Consider the following 23,791-nt stretch of genomic DNA (forward strand, 5'->3'; position numbering starts at 1 on the left):
ACTGGCCGGTTATTTTCTGCAGTGTTGATCGATTTTGGTTTGTTTGCTGTTTCCTCATGACGATAGATTCGGTTTATGCAGCTTCAGCAGGAACACCGCTAAAGCGACGTTATGACCTCAGCGCTTCCTGTCAGCCAGTCTGTCCCTGTTTGAGTGATGTGACTTTGATCACTTGATTAGATGATGTCTCTAGGTTTTATTTTTCCACTGTAAAGTTACAATTGTATGTTTATAATTAATAAGCCATCTGTGGGGAGATATTTTGAAACCATGTAAATATCCTGTTCCTTGTCAAATTTTCGCCCATTAGCTTTAGCACCATTAATGATTTCCTAACTCCATCGTTCCTTCTGTATTTATTGGCCTTTTACTATAAGAATTTCCCCTTCTACACTATTTATGTGTGTATAAATGTATGCATATGTGCATGCACATATGGATTCACGAGCTCTTATTGAGTTACAGTCTACAACTGTCATATTTATTTTGATGCTCAAGGTGTCCTAGATTAGCCAGCAGTGGTCTCTTCAAGGTGATTCTGGTGCCTTTTGCTAGGTTCTCATCATTCTCTGAGCATTGTCCTACTTTCTGGTGCTACAGTGTGTTGCAGACTCGTACTTTCCCTGCCCAAGCTCTGGAACCAGCCTTTTCTCCAAGGACCTCTTGACTGGCTGACTTTTTAACAAAGCCAAGGAATATGTTGGTAAAGGCAAGTCTTCATGTCCAGCTACAGTCTTTGTGATCAGTTGCAGAGAGCAAAACTGTAATCTCAAATTATTCCCTCTACAGGGAGGTCTTGCTTGACAGCCTAACCTAAAGGAGACACATTTCCTCCACATCTGATGACCTCTATCATCTCACTGGCTTTATTTTTTTTCACAGTAACACTAGATCACTATCTAAAATTATCTTGTTTGTTGGTTATTTGGGGGAGGGGGATTTTTTATTGCTTCAACTAGGATGTAAAAGATCTAACAGCCTTAATATGTAGCTGTATATCCAGAACTTCAAACTAGCATAGTTCATTTGTTAAATACATGCAGAAATAAGTGGAAGCTTCCTGATCAAAAATCCTATGAAAACACAGCAATATTTCTCTAGCCCCATTTTATACATGTGGAAGTTTTTCAAATGGCATTTGCCCAGATTCTCACCATTCCTTAGAAAAGCTTTTGTGATCACATATCCAGATAGGAAAATTTCCATTTATGGTAATGATCACAAACATCAGTGTTTTAGTAAATTTCCGATATTTATAAATATTTCTCTACCAGCCTATAATGGATTTCAGTCACTCTTGCCTTTTGTCACTGTTATCTCAAAAGAATCCCATCTTATGACTGTGGTTATTCTTTAAACCGTCATTCTTCCACTGAATCATCTCTGATATACAACCATGCAACTGGCAAGTCCAATTCAAATACTTCCTGCTGAGTCCTCTGTGAAAGCTACCGTGGAATGCGAATCATAGGGTTACCACGCCTCACCTGCTCAAAGGTATGCGGAAGGGAACCACCAAAGGTGTTAAGCACCAGAGTTGAAATGTGTGGACGTGGCAGTATTCAGTGCTTTTCCTTCTTCACGACCCATTACATCCACTTAGTATAATCCTAAGAAACTGAATCTAAATTAGTTTTCCAACCATTGATCTGTAAGATGCAGGACACATTTTAACTGCAGTACACCTGCTTCCTTCTCCATCACCCTCTTAGTGATAAGACTATGGACCTGCTCTCCTTCCTCATCCTCTTCTTTTATCTCATTTTCCTTGTCTAGAATAAAGAATCTACAGAGTCGTCCTTTTCATAGGACCATTGTCATCAAGAACTGTCCCTTGAGACCAGTCCCTTTGCTGTCATTTGTTTTAATGTGATGGCACTACATGTTACTGGGACTCGCCTTACCCATCTGGTCTGTCCTGTGCAAAGGTAAGGGTCACTTGACTTCAACTCTCAACACACAGCCAGCACAGGACAAAAAACTCAACAAAACTGGTTTTGATCATTGAACTTTGGTTTTGTAAGATGTTAGCATTAGAAGTTGGGTGAAAGACCTACAAGAATTTTCTGTACCATTTTTGTAACTTGTCTGTGAAGCCTAAAGCTACTTTAAAACTTTTTAGAAAGCCATCTAAAATCTTCTATTTTTGCCTTGTGTACAGCTAATGCCCAGAAGTTCACTAACAATTGACTTTGACTGGAATAAATAGCCTGGAGTTCATAAATAATTCACTTAAACCTTGCACTAACTTTTTAAACTATTTCTCCCAATATCCTGTTTGACACATGATGCTGGCCATCAGTTTCTGACTTCTGTCTCCTTTCCAGAAGAACCCTTTAGTTTTGGACCATTCAGCCCACCCATCTAACACAGCCCCCAGGATCCTTCTCAAGATGTAAGTCAGGCCTTCTGGGCTCACAGCAGGACTTGTCAAGGTTAATCTTCCCTGCAGACGCCATGGAAACCCACCAGAACTTCAAACTAGCATAGTTCATTTGTTAAAGAAGTTTGTAGATGCTCCTTATGGAGAAATGAGCATGGCCAGCTTCACCTCTTACCCTCCTCCCTGCAGAGACATCACTGCTGGTCCTCTTTCCAAGGTCAGAACTTGACTCCCAGTGTTTTTCCCATTAGCTTGACCTCTTAATCCCTAAGCCATCCTGACCAGAAGAGGGAGTAGTTACCATAGAAAATTTCAGGTCCGGCATTAAGCGTCCCAAACTCCAGTTATTTGCCTCATCTGTTCAAATACATCCCTGCTCCAGTTTCCTACTTGACTTAAACTGGTATACTAAATTCTCACTGTATAAAAAGATTAAGAGTGGTGACCTTTTCCTCTTACCTTTTGAAGAGAAACAATTTTAAATCAAAGTCACTCAAAAGAAAAGAGATAGCAACTGGGACTTTAAAAATTGGAATATATTTCAGTTTATATTTATTTTCTGGTATTCTGATTTTTAAATCAATAAAGGGTATCTACCAGAAATCTACTGCAAACCTCCAACATCATACACAAGAGTTAAACTCGCCCTTTAATGTTGGGAACAACTCAAGGACAGGTGCTACCGTTTGAAACTGTATTGCAGATTTCTGCATGTAAGAAGACAAGAAAGAAATAAGATTAGTAATAATCTTAACAAAATGACTTACTGAGGAGGAAAAAGCAAACACTGTTATTTATACATAAGTCCCCAAAAATGTGAAGTGTAACAATTTAAGGAACTATTAGAAATAATAAAAAAGTTTAATAAACCACATACAGAATTGAAATCAATTGTTTTCCTTTATGCTATCAATAGCAAAATAGAAATATACTTTAAAAATCTCATTCCCCAAAAGCACAAAGAACTCTATTAAAATACACGGCAATAAACATAATACGACATCTGCAAGACTTTTATGGGGGAAGCTATACAAGTGAAGGACATAAAAAAGGACCCGGGTAAGCAGACATATTGACAGCTCAGTCTTGTCCAGGTATGGTTACCCCCCAAGTCAATCAATGTGAATTCTGTGCAAATTCCATCAGGATCTCAACAGGATCTTTCAAGGAATCTGACGAACTGTTTCTAATATTTGCCTAAAATTAAATGAGCAAAAAATAGCTAAGAAAATGTCAAAAAAAATCAGTAAGAGATCCTCTGTCTCTCTTTGCCACATGTCAGAGGCTTATAATGATTTTTCATATATGGTTTTGGCACATGATAAACCAAAAGCTCAGTAGAACAGAACAGAGTCCATACAAGCTGATGATCGGGGAGACTGTCAGGGTCTACAGGAACTCTTCGTGCTACCTGCAATTTGTAAAACTAAAGCTATTCTAAAGTTAAGTTTGTTTTTGAAGGGACCCCAAAAACAAGTGGCAAAAAGATATAATTTCTATTATATCTCTGTATAATCAACCCATTAAAAAAAAACCAGTATGTGTGTCTTTGTGTTTATTTCCACTGCGTACACGAGCACATAGCTGTACAACTGTGCTATAAAATAGCCACTAGTCCCACGTGGCTAAAAGCAGCTAACACCTCCTCAGTCACGCTAACTACATTTCAAGTGCCCAGCAGCTAACATGCGTGGTTACCATTTCGGACAGTGCAGATATAGAACATTGTCATCACTGCTGAGATTCTTTTGGACAGCACTGCACAGGATACATATATCTCTGTGTATATTGAAAAGACACTTGCGAACATATACCAAACAAGTAATTGCCTCTGGAGAAAGGAGGTCACTTTTCATTCTATATCTTTTGTATTAATTCACTTTTTATTCTATAGTCTTCTGTATTCTATTTTTATGAGCATTTTTTTTTTGTAGTTTGCAATGTTTTTCACTTTAGTTTTAAAATATTTTACATTTAAAAGAAAGAGTATACCAGATGTTCTTCAAAGGAATTATTTCCCTTCGTATTTCTGTCATTTTCCATGTGTCTGTTCGAGACAATATTTGTTTAGCAAAACTCAGCACTGAGAGGCTGCTCAAAGACTTTGGCATTTGATAAAGCCAATTAATAATATTACTAACATGTCTTTTTCCTAAATTGTCTTGATTTTGAAAAAATGAATAAAGGAGGCAAATATAGCAGGGTAACTTATTCCTGCCTCAAATTTTTAAATGCGTTGTACCCAATTTAAATGAAACTGGCCTTCCATTATATTCTCTTCTCCCCAACACCCCCAAAAGAGAAAGCGTAATTATTTTCCAGTGAACGGGCATTTTTAGACAGGTATGTGTGTATGTATGAATGTATTGATTTGCATTTTTTAGAACATACTAGGAGAATTACCTTGTTAAGTATTTGTCAAATAAAAATCCACAATAGCCCCAAAGATGGAAAACAATATATTAATTTATTTCCAAGAAAACAACGTGGAACGTCATCAAAACAAAGGCATCTCATGGGCTAGCCTAAACCCACTAGTCCGAACACGACATTCTTCCAATATTAAAGCACTTCAGACATAGAAGAAATGACCAGCAATGGACATGTAAACATCTATTCCAAAAGATTTCTTGTTCCACATGAGAAAGATCCAGTATAAAACATTCCTTCTTCTCAGGGGGCGTCATGTAAATAAGCTGGAAAAAACAAAAAACGGTGACGTTTCGATTCTACCATTAGCTCTGGGTGTATTCCCTACCCTTTGACATTTCATTACCCAGTACAGTTTCATTGTTTTCAGTAGCAGGAGAAAAGAAGGCTTTACTTCAAAGTCATTCCCTTAAATGTAACCAACATTCAACAGGCACAAGGACAGAAAAAAATAATAAAATTGCATTCATTAAGTGTACCATGAGTTGTAGTCACTGTTTTTCATTAGAATAAATATTACGGCACTCAATAGATAGCGGAGTACAAAAGTAGACTTCACATTCTCCCGAGGTGACAAGATCTTTCTTCAAATATTAACACTGAAGCCAATCTGTTATACTAAATATGGCTTTATGTCACCTTCTCCCAGTGGCCCACCTCAGGCAATGAGCTAAGCAGACCAGGAAAGGAATCCTGATTTTCAGAGAACTTGTTCCCTAGTGCTTACGACCACCCTGTCTGAGCCTCACTAACTACACCTGCAAAATGGGGCGATCAACGCGAGCTTCACAAGAGAGCCGTGACGCTGGAAGGCAATGAGGTGTCAAGTTGCTGGCAGGACACCTAGAACGCAATCCGCTGCAGCTGCTGCCTCGTCCCCCACTTCTCTCTCGGGAATAATCCCCGATTTAGACCTCACTGTGTAGTTGACGATGCCCTCGGCTCGATATCACAACCGGCAACCCCGCACATGCGTGCGTTAATAAAACACAACCAGATTCTAGACTCTCTTAGAGCAGCCTCTCCAACAGTGACGTTACTGCCAAGATGTTTAGAGTGAAACAGCTTCTGATTTTCTCCTCCTCCTTGTCTCTGCATGTGTCAGCTGTATAACAGACACCCAGGAGATGCTTATTGACTGACTCCTGAATGAATGAATTGGATGGGCGAATGGGACAAAAGGTAAGTGACAGAGAGTTTCGCCCACAGGTGAAAGCTCTTAAAAACCCAGGCACCCCTATCAGCACCAGGCATGACAAAGCTACCGGGGAACATTCTGGATTCCTGAAGGGCTCACAGCTACAACTCGGTCTCCATGTTGCAGGTAACATCACTTTGGTGGGGGCGAGGGGTGGCAGCAGAGAAGGACGGTAATTCACTCTCCTATGCAACCATTCCTATGCAATTCCTGTCTTGGAGGAATATCTTCATTCTTCGAGAACTCTTCCTTGTTCTCAATGGAAAATGATGCAAGAGGGATCGGAGCACATTCTGACAAATCATCAAGAAACTGATTCGCGGGGTCCTTTTACTGAAGTGGCAGGCAGTGACTGCCGTCTTCAATTCTGTTTCCTGCGAACGACTTTACATTCTAGAAAGAACCTAAGACACAGGAAACTGGAAAGTGCTGCTGCTGCAACGCAGGAACAAGATCTCGTTCTCAGTCAAGTTTTAAAGGAGTTTGGTGAGTTACTCAGAAAACGGTTTCTACGCCTAAGTGCGGTTGAGCAAAGAGAAGGAGTGTCCGTTAATGTGTGGCTATCGATCTGTTATGAAAGATTCCTTCTTCAAAGACACCCAATTCTTATTTTCCTAAACAGTACTACCTACAATTCTCCTTTTCATTAGAGCATTTATCTACCATGAGTATCCGATGCAAAGATCTGATGACAGTTACATTTATCATTGATCAAAACTTTAGCCTGATACAGAGGGGAGCCTCAGGAAACTGCCAGTGTGACCAGAGCACCGGGATCACTCTGTGCAACCATCCTGATAGTGCATTTCACAGTGTCCAGTAGGTATTTTAATATGTAATAGTGTAGTCGGGTCCTGAAGCCGTAACTGTGGTCCTCAAACTGTTCATTTAACTCTAGGCAAAGTTCTCTCCCAAAGAAAGGCTCTCCTTCCCAGCTGCAATTTCCCTCCAGCCCTGAGCTGCAGCAGATTAGAAATACCAGCTGGGCTGTATCGCAACTTCACTCTGATTGAGGGTTCTCTCTCGAAGCCGCAGTTCAAGACATTCCACAGTAAGGGGGTACGTCGTGAGCTCAAACTTGTTGGCAAAAAGGCTTGATGAATTAATCAACCACTTCAAGTCTCCATTTCCATAGATACAAATGCCGTGGACGTAGTGGCCTGCGAGGGAGAGAACAAGAAGTAGTCAAAACAGGCTTGTTTTCGAGTCAGGGGTAGTGAACTCACAGAATGGTAGGGGGACGGCTGGACTGCTGCGTGGCTAGAGATGTGCCAAGTGTACGAGACACTGATGAAAGAGAACTGTGCTGGTCCAGCCCACGAGGACACGAGAGTTACATAATACAAAGGAATGACGCACTAGGCATCACAGGGCAGTTCATGTATAACGAACTCTGGATTTCATGGATGCCAAGCTCTAGACGTGTACAGAGGAGAGAGGTCTTCTTTGGCCGTGTTGGTCAGGCTGCTTCCCTGAGCTCCAGCCTGGTCTATTCATGTGCTTGCTTTATATCTCCTCTTGGGTGAGGAATAAACCTCACCGATAACGACGTGTCAGGTCTGAACGCCTTCATCCTTCCCAAGTCTTCCCCATCATAACCCACGGCAAGTCTACTCTTCAGTGCCCTGGGCACTTCTCCCCACTTTCTTTCACAGCCCACATCCAATCTGTCGGCAATTCTGTCAGCTCAACCTTCTGAATATTAATAGAATTTGACCACTTTTCACCACCCCCACTACTACCGTCCTAGACCAAGCCACCTCCATCTTTCTGTCTGAACTGGTATGATAATAACTGGTCTCCATTTCTGCCTGTTAGTATATTCTCAGCACAACAGCCAGAGTGATTGCTCTAAATGAAAGCAGAACATGTCTCGAAACCCTCTAATGGTTTCTTATTTCATGTGGAATAAAAGCCAACATCCTAGCAATGGCATTCAAGATTCCTGAGAGGGTGGTCCTTTGTAACCTGGACTTACCTCCCACCACATGCTCATTCACTTGCAACTCTTAATAACCCTTGCACAATTCCCATCAGCCACACTGGCCTTCTTGCTGGTTCCTGGCACCCTGGGCATCTTCCTCCTTGGACCACCCCTCTCTACCAGACATTCTCAAGGCTCCCTCTGGCACCATCCAGGTCTCTGCTTCAAGGCCATCTTCTCCATGAGGCCTTCTCTGACCTCCTTCCCTTCTTCCCTGGTTCATTTTTCTCTTGGCACTTATTACCAACACACAGGTTTCTTTGTTTATTGTCTTTCTCCAGAAGAGCTGGAATTTGAGACCACTGTGTTCACTTCTGTCTGTGTTCCCTGCACCTGGAACAGTGCCTGGTAAATATCAGGTGTTAAATGAACAGTTGTTGAATAAAAGGCGAGGGGAGGAGTTGTGGAGAGTTCGTGGATGGGCAGAATTTGGAAGCATCTGGAGGGGAGGGACGGATGATGGTTTCCGGTGGGAAAATGCCTCGGGAAAATTTAGAGATGGGAATTTTCTGCTGGAATGGAGAGTCTGGTGGTGGAACGAGTTAAAAACAAGAATGGTAGAAGCTGGAACTCTTTCCAGAGTTTGCTTGGCATGGAGTAGAAGGATGGTGGTGGACTGACTAAAAATAGATTTAAGGATCGGGCTATTTTTATCCCATGAATATGGAGTGCCATTAAAGATTTTTGAATAGAAGAATCAAATGATGAAATCGATTGCAGCAAGATTAATTTTGCAGAGCTTTGCAGGGTACACTGGAAACCAATCAAGTGACTACAGTCATCATGTAAACCACAGAACTTGTTCAAAGTTAATGGTTGCCGTGAGTGGGAAGGGGAGGCTATTAGAGGCAGAGGGCAGAAGGACTGAAAGGACCTGGTGGTTAACTCAGTGTGGCTGGGATGAAGCACAGCAGAGAGTGAAAGTCACTGGAGAGAGAAGCCAGAGTCGTGGGAAGTGAACGAATAACCGGGAGGTGGGTGAGCAGAGCTCGGTGTGTGGGCAGCACACCCAGGCTCACGAACTAAAAGGGACAGGAGAGAACATTTCAGGCAGGATCAAGCAGAGGGGGCAGAAATAGCTTGGTCTTCAGGATGGAGGCAGGAAGGACATCCTTGCGGAGAGAAGGGAAGGAGCCAGCAGAGAGGGAGACACTGAGAGTGCAGGAGAGCAAAGGGATAACTGAGGGGACCCACACACAACCGAGACCACAGATGGTGACCTTGGTTGTGAGGATGGGTAACTTTTCCTCTTGAAACAGGAAGCAACAACGAGAGAATGGGCCCAAAACACTCTAAGATGGAGAAAAGGGAGGACATGAGAAAGGAACTGATGCGGAGATTTTCATCAGATGTCTGCAAAGCTCTTGCCAAAGTTGAAATTAACCACCTTTTGAGAATGGAAAGGCTGTTTTAGCATAAGATTGGGAACTCAAAGGTGAGCAGAAAAACTGAAAGGCGTACACCAGGGAAGAGCGCCAGGACAATAATGAGGTAAATAAAAGAATAAGGTGGCAGCCAGCAGGGTCGAGCTGAAGTTAGCTAGCAGCTTCCCACTGTGGGCAGTTTTTAGGACAGTTTTGTTACGTTCTCCAGCAATGTTCTGCTTAGGGAAATACAAATGGCAAAAAGCGGATGGTGGTTAATGATTGCGAGTGGGAATCAGCCCTGTAGGGTCAAACGACAAGGGGACCTACAATGTCAGAGAGCACAGCATGGGACGGCTGATGCAGCACACGGGCTGGTCCCCGAGTCCTCAGAAGGAAGCTAGTAGAAGGAGGAAGCCAGGAAAGTTGAACCTCTAGGAATCCCAATTTTAAAAAAGCAAAACACATTTAAAACAACAACAACAAGCTTTAGGTGTGGGGATACAGTGATGGACAAACTGGTCAAATATCCCAGCCCCGTTGGAGCTTCTCTTCTGTTCTGGGATGAAAGACAGTACACTCTGTAGCATGTAAGTTGGTGAAGGAAACTAGCAGGGTGACAAGGAGCTTGTAATAAGAGATGGGAGCTCCAAGTCCAAGACCAAAAGTGCCCAAGAGGGCTTGGAAAGTGGATACACACAGAGGTTTGGAACAAAGGTCTAGACTGATTTGCTGGCTTGGCATAATGTTCTGCCTCCCCTGGACCATGTCTTTTTCTTTTCCTTATACAGTGGTTTGAAGGATAAACATTTTTCATGCTATGAATCCTTTAAGGCTTTCAGATGTTCATTGGCATAACAGGAACTAAGCGAAGAAAAATGAGACATTTGTTTGAGAGGGGCTGGGCTACCTAAACTTTGTACCCTATGTAGGTTCCTGGCTAGGGGCTACTTTCACGGCCTCCTCCTCCTGCCACGTGATCAGTAAAGGTCCCTATAAAAATGCAAACCTGACTGGTCTATACCTTCTCTACTGGGGTAGGTCCTGGATACAGGTGGTGACAAGGAGACTGAAGGTGGGGCTTCAGTGTGGCTGATGCACAGTGGACAGGAGCATCTATGATGGGGGAGGGGTGGGGCTGCAAAGTAATGACATCACATGGGTCCCTGTTGTCCATGTTGAAGTCCTCAAGTGTTCCAGCCCGGGAAGAGGTAGAGAAGCAGATCAGAGGATGCCTGCAGTCTTCCTAGAGGGAGGGTGATGGGGGTTATAGAAGGATGCGGAGAGGACAACATATCCCAAATATTGGGACCCTGACTAATGGAGATGGTCCGTTTTCTAAGGAAGATCCAGGACATCAAAGAACAAAGTACCCTCCTCTCCATCCTCTTCTTTCTCCTGGGACGGCGGGCCATGATGAGAAGGCAGGCAGCTGGCCATGAGCTGTCCTCTGGGGAAAATGTGGGCTGATTAAGGTAAAGACATGAATATGCTTACGAACAGATTTATTGCCTGCTCTTATGGGCTGAATTATGTTTCCCCCAAATTCATAAACTGAAGTCCTAACTCCCCAGTACCTCAGGCTGTAACTGTTTGATACAAGGACTTTTCAAAAGATACAAATGGACCTATTTACCAACCAGAAATAGACTCATAGACATAGAAAACAAACTATGGTTACCAAAGGGGAAAAGAGAGGAGGGATAAGTTAGGAGTTAGGGATTAACAGATACACACTACTGTATATAAAGCAGATAAATAACAAGAACCTACTATATAGCACAGGGAATTATATTTAATATCCTGTAATAACCTCCAATGGAAAAGAATCTGAAAAATATATATATGCTTGTGTATAACTGAATCACTATGCTGCACCTGAAACTAACACAACGTTGTAAATCAACTATACTTCAGTTTAAAAAAAGGCGTAATGAAGTTAGAATGGGGAATGTGGAAGGGCCTTAATCCATTATGACTGGTGTCCTTATAAGAAGAGACTTGAGACACAGACATTCACGGAGGGAAGGTCTCAGGAGACTCAGGGAGAAGCCGGCCGTCTACAAGCCAAAGAGAGAGGCCTTAAAAGAAGCCAAACCTGCTGACGTGTTGATCCCGGACTTCTAGCCTCCAGGATTACGGGGAAATAAATTTCTGTGGTTTAAACCACTCAGTCTGTGGTACTTCATTAAGCTAACCCTTGTCAACAAATACATATGCCCCCCGTGTACCAGGCAATATTTGAATGGAATACACACCAGGACTGATTAAAACAGACCTTCTTCATGAGGTTCTGTAGAAATGAAAACGACTTAAGTTTTCTAGTTCTTGCCCATTTGGAGGAGCACTCTCTCTTGCTGCTGTCACCTGCCACCGTGTCAGGGCCGCAGCGAACTCCTCCGAGCCACCTGGAAACCTGTCTGCGCAGGGGGCAGAGGCTGACGTGAGGGCCGGGGGTCCAGCTTGCTCCATGGTGAGCACCGATCTCAGTTCTCATCCTGAACACCTTCCCCTCCTAACCGCTGCACTCCCAAAAGGGGCCGAAAGAGGAGCGAATAATAAGGAGAAAGCAGAAACTGGCGAGAAGGAAGCACCGTGATGCCCTGAACCTGCCTCCGCGTCTCCCTAGGTAATTATAAGCTGGAGAACGTCTGTGAGACACATTTGCTTTCCAAAGGCTGTGTCTCGAAGCCTCTAGCTACTCTATTTAATAATGCACAGACTGGTCTAAATGGACCAGCCGCTCTCTCCGTGAGAAGCCGTCACACAGTCTACCACAGCTACCTCTGCGCCAACACCAACAAGCAGTGTGGCCTCCCAGTGCGAAGTGAGAGCCTCTCACCGTGGCAGCCTCCGTGTTTATCTTCCATGTCCATCCACTTTATGGCTCTGAGGTTACCGGCCCACGACGCGTTTGGCATGGAGCCGGGGACACCTGCAACGTTGAGAGAGAAGAAAAGCAAAAATGAAAACCAAGAGAGAACAACATCAATTTCAGCAGGTAAGCTTCCAAGTCACGCTCATTTTTTTCTCAGTGTTTTATCCTTCACGTCAGCTTTTTCGTCATTGGTGCGAAACGCCCGAAGGCTTGCCGTGTGAATAGCTGGTGTTTGTAGATGTAGTGTTGCCATCAGTAAAAAGAACCTATTGCCTCTTCTCATAATGTGTGCCCAAGCCTGCAGGAAATGCCATAGCATGAAACTAATGCAGATGAAAAAGGAGGGGGGTTTTCTGGTCTCTCATTGGCTTTTAATTGAGTTTACTTTTAATCCTATTATCAAACCTTTTAGGACCTTCCAGATAACGTTGTCTATCATATAGTGAAAGTTCAGAAAACAGGCCATTCTGTGTCCTTAGTGCTATTAAGTGAGAGATTCCAGGGTCTCCGTTACATGAAGTTGCAATGCCTGTCCTGTGGAACTCAAACAGTCTTTTAACACAATATCTTTTTTTTTCATTCAATTTTTTAAAATTCTGTTGCTTTTTCTGGTTTTTTTTTGGTGGTTTTTTGGAGGAGGGTGATTAGGTTTATTTATTTTTAATGGAAGCACGGGGGATTGAACCCAGGACCTCGTGCATGCTAAGCACACACTCCACCACTGAGCTAAACCCTCCCCCACAACACAATATCCTTTTTCATGTGTTAAAGTTCTTGCTGAGCATTTGGTGTTGTGCTGGCCGTAGGGACAGAGAGAGAAACATGACATGATTCCTGAGCACCCAGTGAAGATGATGAACTGTTTACCCCAAGCAACAGGTTTCAAGCTTTAAGTTTTTCCTAGACTGCTGTGTCCTGATCTATCCATCTTCTCTATTTCTTTCCATTGTTCTTTTGACCCAAAGTTTAGTTGCTGACCCATTATCTAGAGGATGTTATCTAACCCACCTCTGAAGTGTAAAAAGCCTGTGAAAAGGAGAGCAGGGCGCTAGGCTGCCATTTTGCTAAGCCAGGGCTCTCCCACCTTGGCACTACTGACCCTTTAAGCTGGGTAACTCTTTGTCATAGGGCCTGTCCTGTGCACTGTGTGACGTAGCAGCATCCCAGGGCTCCACCTACCTGATGCCAGTAATACATCTCTCCTACCAACAGTGACAATCAAAAATGTCTTCAGATATTGCTGAATGTCCCCTGGGGAAACAAAACTGCCCCACCGGTGAAACACTGCTAAGCTATCTCTAATAACCCTCTCCATCTCAATAAATTTTGGACCAGTCACAGCGATAGTGGTCCTATCCCAAGGTTTCCATTACCGGAAAAGGAGTGCTGTACACGGGAATCGATGTAAGTGCAACTAGAGGAGGATCATTTCGCTTCTTAAGAGCTCCAATAACTTTCACCAGTGAGAAGTGCAGTCTGAACATCATTTTGACGTAATGTCATAACGTAAGTGATATCTGTACCCAAAACGCAACAGACCTTTCTTAGAAAGTCTGGTAGGCAGAATAATGCCCCTCCCCTCCCCCAACATGCACTCAAAGAAGTCCTCTTCTTAATCCCTGGAACCTGAAGATACGTTACATTAAATGGCAAAGGGGAGTTAAGGTTGCTAACCAGCCGACCTTAAAATAGGGGGCATATCCTGAATTATCCAGGGGGGCCCAATGTAACCACATGGGTCTTTAACAGTGGAAGAGAGGGATGGAGAGTTGGTTAGTTGCAATGTGAGAACTCAACTGATCCTTGCAGTCAGAGGATGGAGGAAGGGGCTGGGGAATGTGGGTGGCCTCTAGAAGCTGGAAGAGGCAAGGAGAAGGATCCTGTCCAGACCCTACAGAGAGGAAGGGAGCCCAACCAGTGCCTTGATTTTAGTCTGGTGAGACCCATGCCAGACTTCCGACCTACAGAACTGTAAGAGAATACAAGTACATTGTGTAAACTGCTAAGTCTGTGACAAATTGTTACAATGGCAAATAGAAAACTAATACATAAGCTAATGAGAAAAAAACTACCCAAGATGATGAATATTTTTAATTAAAAAAAAAAACAGACAAGGCCAATACTTTTAAAGAAGTTTAATTGGATTAGTCACACAAAATTTTTTCCTCTTTAAAAATATTAATAAAAACATGTGCATTTTCAGAAGGAAAATGTGCTGTTCTTTTGCCCTGATGTCACATAATAATTTATGTGACTGTATGATGATCTAAATCAAGAACTGTAGGGTCTCCCAGCTAAAATTAAATTTTGCACAGCCCTTTCTGTAAAAAGCATGAGTCTGTACCCCTAAGGGCCTTCAGGAACGATTCTTCTCTTCTTGCTGCCAAACTTGAAAACTTTGTTTATAAACGTTGAGTAGTCAAGAAAAATACTATTTATGAAACAGTATTTTTTCCTATTGCTTTAGTTTGCATTTAATACTTTAACAATCTCTTGAGTGCTTGCCTCTCCAAAAAGAAGCTTCTCGATTTTGTTCTTAGCATGCATTTTAAAAGAATTTACAAGAAAACTCGCCTGGGTGAAGTTGGGGCATTGGGAGAAGGCAGTCTGGAAAGCAAAGAGATAATGTATTTTTACTTAATGTCAGCAAGATTAGCTGACACACATGTGATTGTTGTGAGTCTATTTTGATCAAGTAAATAAAATATTGCCAAAACGAAAAGTCCCCTACTCTTCTTTAAAGGACTGCATTTTTAAAAGGGCACGATATTTTTCTTCCTCTTCCATTCTCATTAACATCGATCATCACAAACTGACCCTTACTCAGAAACACATTCCATTATTCTAGAGATAAGACCAGGACATTAATAACGAATGACTGTTGCCTTTGAAATAAACACAACACCTATGAATCTTCTGCTAATGAAATTACAAACCTCAACTTCTATACTTTGTTTGATGACAAATCTCAAACATCTTTGTTTAAATACTGTTCATATTTGTGCTTTAAAAGTACACTTTTAAAAGCAGAAGTAGGGAGAAGTACATACAAATAATATTGAATTCTATTTTTTGGTTTATTTTGGTTTGTTTCTGCAAAGAATCTGTGAGACAGAGAAATAGCTGAAATATCTTAAAAATTTTTTATTTTTGGGGGGTGAAGTTAATTGGGTTTATTTACTTTTATTTTATTAATTTTTTTAATGGAGGTACCGGGATAGAACCCAGGACCTCATGCGTCCTAAGCATGTACTCTGCCACTGAGCTATACCTTCCCCCTGCCCCTTGCTTTTTAAGTGTTGTTCTTGGACGAACAGCCTTGACATCGCCTGGGAGTATGTGAGAAATGAAGACTCTCGGGCCCCACCCAGACCTCCTGCACCAGAATTGGCAGCTTCACAAGGTCCCTAGAGGATTCCCGAGGACAGTCAAGCCTCAGAAGCTCTGGGCTATCATCAATATTGCCAAGAAGACTCAGTTGCTTTCTCTCTTGTCCTTGAAGTCCTCCCCTCAGCCTTCATCAAGTTTCCAGGCAGCTTCTCACTCTCCTATTCTCACCCGAATTCTGCTCCCACGAAGGAATCTGGTACTATGTACCTTACATCCTTGTCCCCTTTGCTGGAAAAACAGGTGACCTTGAACAACACGGGTTTGAACTGCAAGGGTTCATTCACATGCAGATATTTAAAAATCGTAAACAGTACACTACTACTATAGAAGGAGGTTGGTTGAATTCATGGAGATGGAACCTCAAATACAGAGGATCCCTGGATTCACAGGGCCAACTGTAAGTTATACTTCAATTTGCTAACCCCGTGCTGTTCAAGGATCAACTGCATATGTATTTGAACCCCTCAATCACCTCCTTGAAGACAATCAGCCCTCCTGTTGCCGGGAAGAGTGGTCTTGAGCGGAGGGCCAGGCGTCAGGGTGCCTTTGACTCCACAGCGTGTGGCCCACGGGAGACACTCATGGCCTGAATGTCATGAAAGAATGGATGTAGGTGCCAGGGATGCACCATCGCCTTGGTCTCTAGCTCGTGTGTGGATCAGACAGGTCTGGTCTCTACTTTGCTTCCTAATAGGCCTCCGAATTTAATAATAAGGTATAATAACATTCTACTTCTCAGCATTGAAAAGCATTTCTTCTCCCTTTGTAGATGTCAGTTTGCCCTACAGCAACTGCCTTGGTGGCCACCCATCATCTGTCCTCCACATCCGTGCGGCCTCGTACCACTAGCGCAGGGAGGACATAACACACTCAACCAGGCTTCTGGTTACAGCTCAGTCCAGATGCTTTGTAGGCATCCCCTGGGTATTATTTTGAGGAGATAATGGCAAGCAAAAGATTGAATAGCCTAAATGTACAGTGGGTCCACTATTCAGTAAGTCATTTGTTCGGCTTCGGAGACCCCAAAGCCACTGATTCCATTACTTGTGCCAAAGTCCAGCTGCTCCTTTTACTCCCTTAAAAGCATCCACCTCATCTAACTCTTTCCTGTTTTTCCCCCAGAGACTGACCACGGGCGAACTCCCCGGTGGAAGAGACACTGGCCTGGGGACTGGAGAACTTTATTCTCACTCCCACTTTGTCACGAGCGAGCTGTGTATCCTTGGGCATCATTTAATGTCTTCTAGACTCACTTAAGTAGGTAGATCAGATCACTGGTCTTCAATCACACTGTCACATACACACAGACCTACATAACACAATTCACAGAACACTAGGATTATTACACGCGATGCCGTTGTTCGTGTTCGTTTCTAGTTTGGTCGAAACCCACCAAGGTGATTTCTGGATGCACTAATGGGATATTCTACTCTTTGAAAAACACTGGGCAAGATGCTTGTGCTATTATCATTGCTGTTACAACGCCGACTAGGCTTATTGTTTGTCAGGTGGGTAGTCGCGGGGTGTATGGGTATAAGTCTATCCTGAATTAACAAGTATCCTAGGAAGGAACCATTTTGCATTATTTCTAGGGTGGGGCAAAAAAGACACTAATGTTATCAGAGAAAACATCTTAAACTATAAAATCCAATTCTCCCATTTGTTCTTCACGGGCTAATACTTAAACAAAAGATTTGAGAGAAAGTTTACAGAGTAAGCAGGAATGTTTTTCTTGGGGCTTAGCCCTCGATGGACAAATAACTGCATTTGTTGCATAAACAAATGTGATTCTTCACAAGCTTCACTTATATTGACTTGATTTTCTTTTTATTGTCCTAACATCATGTTCTTTTGGGAAGACCTATATGTGGTAACACATTCCAACAACTGCTTATTATTTAAGCTCAGATATATATTTTTAGCTTCTTAAATAAGCAAGAATTTTGGTTTTAAATGTCAAAAGTGAATGCCGGTGTCGGTGTATTGAAAGAGGTTTTCTCACAATTTCATGGCAGTGCTATCAACTGGCACAAATCTGGAAAATCAATTTGGAAACACTGGGAGAGCCTACGCCAGTTCCCTTTGTCCTTTTAAACAGTTTCAAAATAAGCTAAGGAAATCATTTTTCAAATGGGAAAATCTGCCTATGAAGATGTTCGTCACGACATTATACCTGATGTCTGACTGCACAGGCTTTGAAGTCAGATAACTGACACAGAGGGAGAAGTATTTCTTCTACCCTCTTAGCAAGGGCCAACTCTTTTCAGTTTGCCCTGCAGCAACCGCATGGGTAGCCAACAGTCATCTATTACCCACATCTGTCCTGCCTGGTACAGCTATGGAGGAGATAAAACACTCAACAAGACTTACAAACACTCAACAAATCCCAGCCTCTGCTATTACTGGCTCTGTGAACTTGAACAGTTACGTAATCTCTTTAAGACATCATCTACTAATCTTCAAAACTTCACAGGATCTTGTTAGTGTTAAATAAATGGTAAAAAGCGTAACTGTTGTATTAAAATCAATATTTTGTACAAATATGCGTACAAAAGTTACACATGAAATTAGTAAATTGTTGTTTACAAAACCTCCTTTAATGTCATATTGCTTTTATATTTAAAGTTTATTCACATACATTTGAGTCTGATTTGCTTCGCTGATTTAGTGATTGTGCTCGGGAACAGTCTAAGAATAATTCACTAACAACAAAAATAACACAATGTTCACGGCTGATTAGCCTCGACAATAAAAAGTGGAGAACTACCGAATAGTTGTGAAATGTACGTTAAGTAGCTTGGAGATTTTTTTCTCATTGTTAACGGTGATTATTTTTAGAAATAAAAAGGTACATTTGTTTTTGCCTACCAAGTGTTCATTAATCACTCAAGATTTTTAACCCATGAAGCTTAGTGAGAGTCATTTCACGTGGACGTCTTTTAAGAGTTCTGCAGTCCCTGAGATAAAGGCATAGATAGCATCCTTAAGACAATCTTTCCACTTTCCATCTCTGGTAACTGCCAACACGTTAACTCTTCTTTGGTTGTAAGAAGAAAAGATGAAATAAGGAAAGGAAGAAAAACCAAGAATTTTAGACTGGAAGGGATTTCAGACATTTTCATATGTTTTAAGATTTTTAATACATTCCCCTTCATGGCCAACCTGTGAACATTTAAGGGAATTGCCCAAGACTGTGGACATACTAAATAACTTGTTGATTTTGTTTCAAGATAATTTACTCTCTCACTCATTCAAATGGTTTTCCTCCAGGCCTCCTGAGTTCTAGAGAAGTTGCTGGAGGTAAAGCCACAAATGAGATATTCTTAAGAGTTTTTGGCCCAGAGTATCCAGAAGGGTTTCTATGTATTGATACTTTTATTAGCAGCCTGGACGCCTCTACTCAAGGGTCCTTCCTGGACAGCCTTCCAGTGAAGAAGCGGAAAGGTCCGAGCAGCATTCAGTGACGCGGGCATTCCCGGCAACCGCAGAGCAGGGCAGATTTCAGTCCAGTCCTGATCTAAAGGCTGACCTTGGTCCACTGACCCTCTGCTTACATTTCTGTCTGCTTATCATCTTTTGCTCTTGTCAAACAGCTCTTTAATGAAGGCAAACTTTTCTGCAGCAGTGAAGGCCTCCCGTTCCCTACTTCCAAACAGCTTCCCCTTCTTCCCCTGACTAAACCAAGACCGTCTTCAACATCTTTCACCTTCACAATTAACCTCAATCCACCGATTAATCCCTTCCAGCTAGGACTGTTGAAATTTTGTGCAGTACAGCAGCCCAGAGCTGATTTCTAATCAACCGGCGGTTCTTCAAGCATTATCTGGCTTTAAAAAAATTTTTTTTTCAGTAAAAAAATTTTATATATCTATTAAAAGGAATCTTTTAAAAAAATTTTAAATCTATAATGAAGCACAGAAATCCAATTATTTATTTATTATTATTTTTAATGGAGGTACTGGGGGTTGAACCCACTGAGCTGTTACCACCTCCCCTCAAAGAAACCCCAATTCTTGCGCCCCCTTCCAGACTGAATCAGAAACTCTGGCGATAGGACCCAGCAGACTTTATTCCAAGACCTTCATTTTAATAAGGCTTTAGAAAACCCACCTGGGTAGACTTTGGGGTGGATCTTGAATGATGAATAAAATGTGATTAACTAAAAATGGTGCCTGGGAACTAACCCCACGATGGTTGTCGATTGTCGGGAAGTAAAAACGGCTCAAGGATGTAAGAGGCCAGCCCAGAATTTGCACCACAACTATGCTAATAGAAAATGAGAAGAATTACAAAAACCAAGCTTTCAGAACGATTTCCCTTCCACAAGAAACTGCTTCCAGCGGCTCTCCGAGAATAAACTTAGATGAATAGCTGGTCTTTGACCATCTTCTCTCTGTATTTTCTTTTGAAGAGCTTGATCTGTGTCAGCACGTGCTGTACTTTAATACGTCAAAGCAAAATAAGGTTCCTTTCATCTGATTTGCTTGTCTTTAGTGCAAAATTATGCTAACTCAACGTAGAAAAGAAAGAAACGTTGAAACAAAGAGCAGTTAGGTTACTCTTTGTAACATTCCTCAAGCGACTGCTATCCTGAGAGTGTGAAGTCTTGTGAGCCAGGTGAGAGACAAGAAGCAAATTTATTATGATGATATCGTTTCCTTGGAAGTTTAAGGTTGAATGACCACATGGAAAGGTGTGGACCTTTTATTTAAAGGTTAATGAAAGCATCTGGAAGAAAAAACTCACTTTACAGCGTTGCTACCAAACAAAAGTCCGTGTCCCTGTGGCATGGTGAGGCCAAACAAACCGAAATGTGGGACTTTGGAGCAGAGAAAAGTTTACTGCAGAGCCGAGCAAGGAGAATGCGTGGCTTGTACTCAAAAACCCAAACTCTCCGATGGTCTTGTGGGGGAAGTTTTTATAGGCAAAATTTGGGGTGAGGGCTGCTGGGCGTGTGACTTCCTTCTGCTTGGCTGGGAGTGAATTAATAGGGCGATGTTCCAGGAATCTCGTGCTCTTCCTGAAGTTGCCACCCTTCGCCTGGGTGGGGGCCTTAGTTCCAGAAGAAGAGCTCAAGGATATTGCTGTGTATATTCCTTGAGGAGGAACCAGGATCCTACTTTTAATGGCTGCACTTGTTTTTGCCTCCCTCCTGGATTAGTAACTGTTTGAATCTGCCCTTTGGAACTCAGGGAAGGTCCAGGAGGCTGAATGAGGCCTATTTCCGACAAACAAGAAACGGGGGACACAGAAAGGCTTTGTACCAGGGAGGACTCCACGGGGTCCTGCTCTGTTTCAACGTCTGTTGGTTGGCACACCATTGACTCAGTGGCAGAATATCCTTTGAGGGAGCTGTGCCAGGCGGGGCTGACTTCTGGCATGAACAGGGGGGAAGCACTCTCAAGGCAGACTTTTACCAGGCGTTCCAGAAATACCATCAAGTCTAAACAAACATCAGAACACTTAGATATAGAGAGAGGTCCACCCTCAGACAAGTGGCCAAATAACCAGCAAACACTCTGCAAGTGGTTGAGCAAAAGGAGGAGGAAAGAAAAAAGAAGAGAAAGAAAGGAAGAAAAAGAATTTGAAGTAATGTTTTCAAACTTTAGATATATCAAAATTTTCTGGAGTGCTTAAAATGAAGGCTTGTTGGGTTCTATTCTTTTTTCTTTTTCTGAGTTTCTTTTTTCTTTCCTTAAGTTGAGCTAGAATTGCCGTAGGCATTATAGCAGTTTCAGGCGTGCAGCATAATGACGTGATATTTGTATGTGTTGCAAATGATCACCACGGTAAGTCTAGTTAACAACGAACTGATTTTCAGTTGAGCCCCCAACTGATTTCCAATCTATTGGCGGTTCTTCAAGCCTTACCTGGCTTAGCATAATGTCACTTTCCTTTGCTGGCCCTGCCTTAGTTCGGGTGTTTAACATCAACCCCCAAGAAACTATTTTAATTGCCTCCAAGCCAGTCTCCCCACCTTCAGGCTGCCCACTCTGTTGGTAATAGCAGCGGGTGGCTTTTTCTACAATCAGTGTTGACCCTGCTGCTGCCTTCCCATCTGGGGGATTCGGGATTACTTTGAATGGTCTGCCGTGTCTGTTTCTTCAAGCCACTTGGCGATGTCTACCCACCAACCACTCTCCCTCTAACAAACGAAAGCAAATTCAGACTTGCCTTCATCCCAAACCTCTCCTGCTGGTGCCCACTGCACCTCTTACTAGAATTCTGACTCCTCACCTCACTCATTTTTCATTGCTGCTTCTGCTCCTCGGGACCCAGTTTAATGTGATCTCTTCCCCCAAAAGCCTGACTCTAAACTGGCACTTTTTTTTTTTTTGCTTTAGATGGTCACTTATCAACTGCCCCAGCCAGCTCCCCAGAACTGTGACCCAGGCTGGGTCCAGGAGTTCACTGCTCTAGATCACATTCTGGCCAGGAACACACCAAAATGCTGACCATGGTGAGACAGGAGGGAAGGGGGCAGAGCACAACCGTTAACAGAATGACACAGCAATTAACACCAAGATGGCAGATAAGTCAACTCGCAATAGACCTTGAAACTCAAGATGGCAGGAGATTTGATTTCTGGTAGACCTCGGGCTTCGTTACACACTCATTGTATTATATTAGCGTGGTGAATGGCACACCCACAGATAAGAGGACAGCTCTGAAGCTGATCGTAAAAGGTCAATAAACGAGCAGTGGCCTGATTCCTGGAAATCCCAGGCCCTTCCCCAAATGATTGGAATAATCCTCCCACTTATTAGCATATGAAGTTACTGAGCCCATAAAAACAGCAACACCTGCCTCACAGCCTCTTCCTCCTGCACCTTCCTAGACTGTATAGAGTCTGTATCTACTTTTACTTTAACATCCTCCTCCTTGACCCCCGCCTTGTGGCCTCTCGGGCCTTCTGAGACGGCCAGCTCTCTGTCTGTGAAGTGTGCATCTCTTTGAATAAATCTGCATATACTCACTCTTGAATTCTTTCCTCATGGTGGGGCACATCCCAAAGAGTTGACCAAGACCTGGGACAAGGCCATCCTCTTATGCCCCATTTTCTTGTATCAATGGCACAAAAGAATGTTTTGTAATCATGTCCCCAGACTACAGAAAGCAGATGGGCAGCCCAGAAACCACCTCTGATTGATTGGTAGGCCCATTTGGTTTGATCCCATTAGAAGAGGGGGTGGACTGCTGGGGGAAAGAAACAGCCATAGATTTCCTGTGGAAGTCTGGACTGCCAGTGCCCATTGTCCACAATGCACTGGAGCTTTATCCAGCCAGGAGCTGTCTCCTGCTGCCCTGGTCCCCACCACACATCATCCACTCCTGTTGTCTGCCCGGCCCTGTTGACACGTAGCTTGCAATACTGGGTTTCCACACCACAACCTTCAACACTGCCCACGCCATCTTTCATCACTGTCCACACACGCCCAGCTGTCCTGCCATCCCTTTGGGAATTCCTAAATCGGTCTTCTATTTTCACATGGTTCCCTGAATCTTGGCTTACGCAAATGTCTAATATATAAAAACAAGCTCAAAATAAGTTATGGGTGTGGTGCCAAATGGTGCCTGCTGAAGCCCTGCGACCCCCATTCCTGGGCTCTCAGATGTCTGCCTGCAAGCCCTCAAAAATAAAAAAAGGTCCACCCTTTCCTAACGTGTTTGCTTTAGCAGAACTAACAGCCCTGGGAGACGGCTAGCCTCACCGTAGCTCATGTCTCCTCCTCATCAGTCAGAAATCCCACTACCTAGCTAGTGTCAGCCCAGGTCTCCATCTCCCTGGAGCCGTAAATCCACTCTCCTCCCAAATACCAAAGCCCCTTACCTCACTTAGAGCCAATCAGAAATCCGTTCCCCTGTCCCTTTGTGTTTGCAGCCCCTTCATCAATAAAAGACCCTGCACATTCACGCTCGGTGGACACGTGGGCTCCTCTTGCCTGGATGGCCCACTGGTGCCTCCAGCAGGGTAGCTGTTAAAGTTTTCCTTTGTTCTTGGCGCTGGGGGACACACAGGCACCTCTTGTCCGCGTGGCCCGCTGTTGCCTGTAGCGGTGAACCTACTAAACTTTCCTTTGTTCTTAAACTTTTCCTTGCCTTTGGTAAATTCTTTTACCAACCAGCATCACTAGCCCGCCTCCATGTGTTCCCTCAAAAATGG

General features: G+C 43.0%; 1 protein-coding gene across 2 annotated transcripts in view; it reads right to left on the reverse strand.

Moving 5' to 3' along the window:
• Positions 1–4,396: 4,396 nt before the first annotated feature.
• LOC102531012 (glucosaminyl (N-acetyl) transferase 2 (I blood group)) overlaps positions 4,397–23,791 on the reverse strand; it is a 71,812-nt gene continuing 52,417 nt past the window's right edge. Inside the window, exons 2-3 of one of the 2 annotated variants that reach the window (XM_015234678.3) lie at positions 12,202–12,294; positions 4,397–7,171 (exon numbers count right to left, since the gene is read on the reverse strand). In XM_015234678.3, coding sequence (XP_015090164.1) covers positions 6,981–7,171; positions 12,202–12,294 — 284 coding nt within the window. In that variant the 3' untranslated portion in view covers positions 4,397–6,980. The remainder of the gene's footprint in view (positions 7,172–12,201; positions 12,295–23,791) is intronic. The other variant, XM_006198648.4, reaches the window with a different exon arrangement.

Source organism: Vicugna pacos, chromosome 20 (assembly GCF_048564905.1).
Source record: "Vicugna pacos chromosome 20, VicPac4, whole genome shotgun sequence".
Taxonomy (NCBI): domain Eukaryota; kingdom Metazoa; phylum Chordata; class Mammalia; order Artiodactyla; family Camelidae; genus Vicugna; species Vicugna pacos.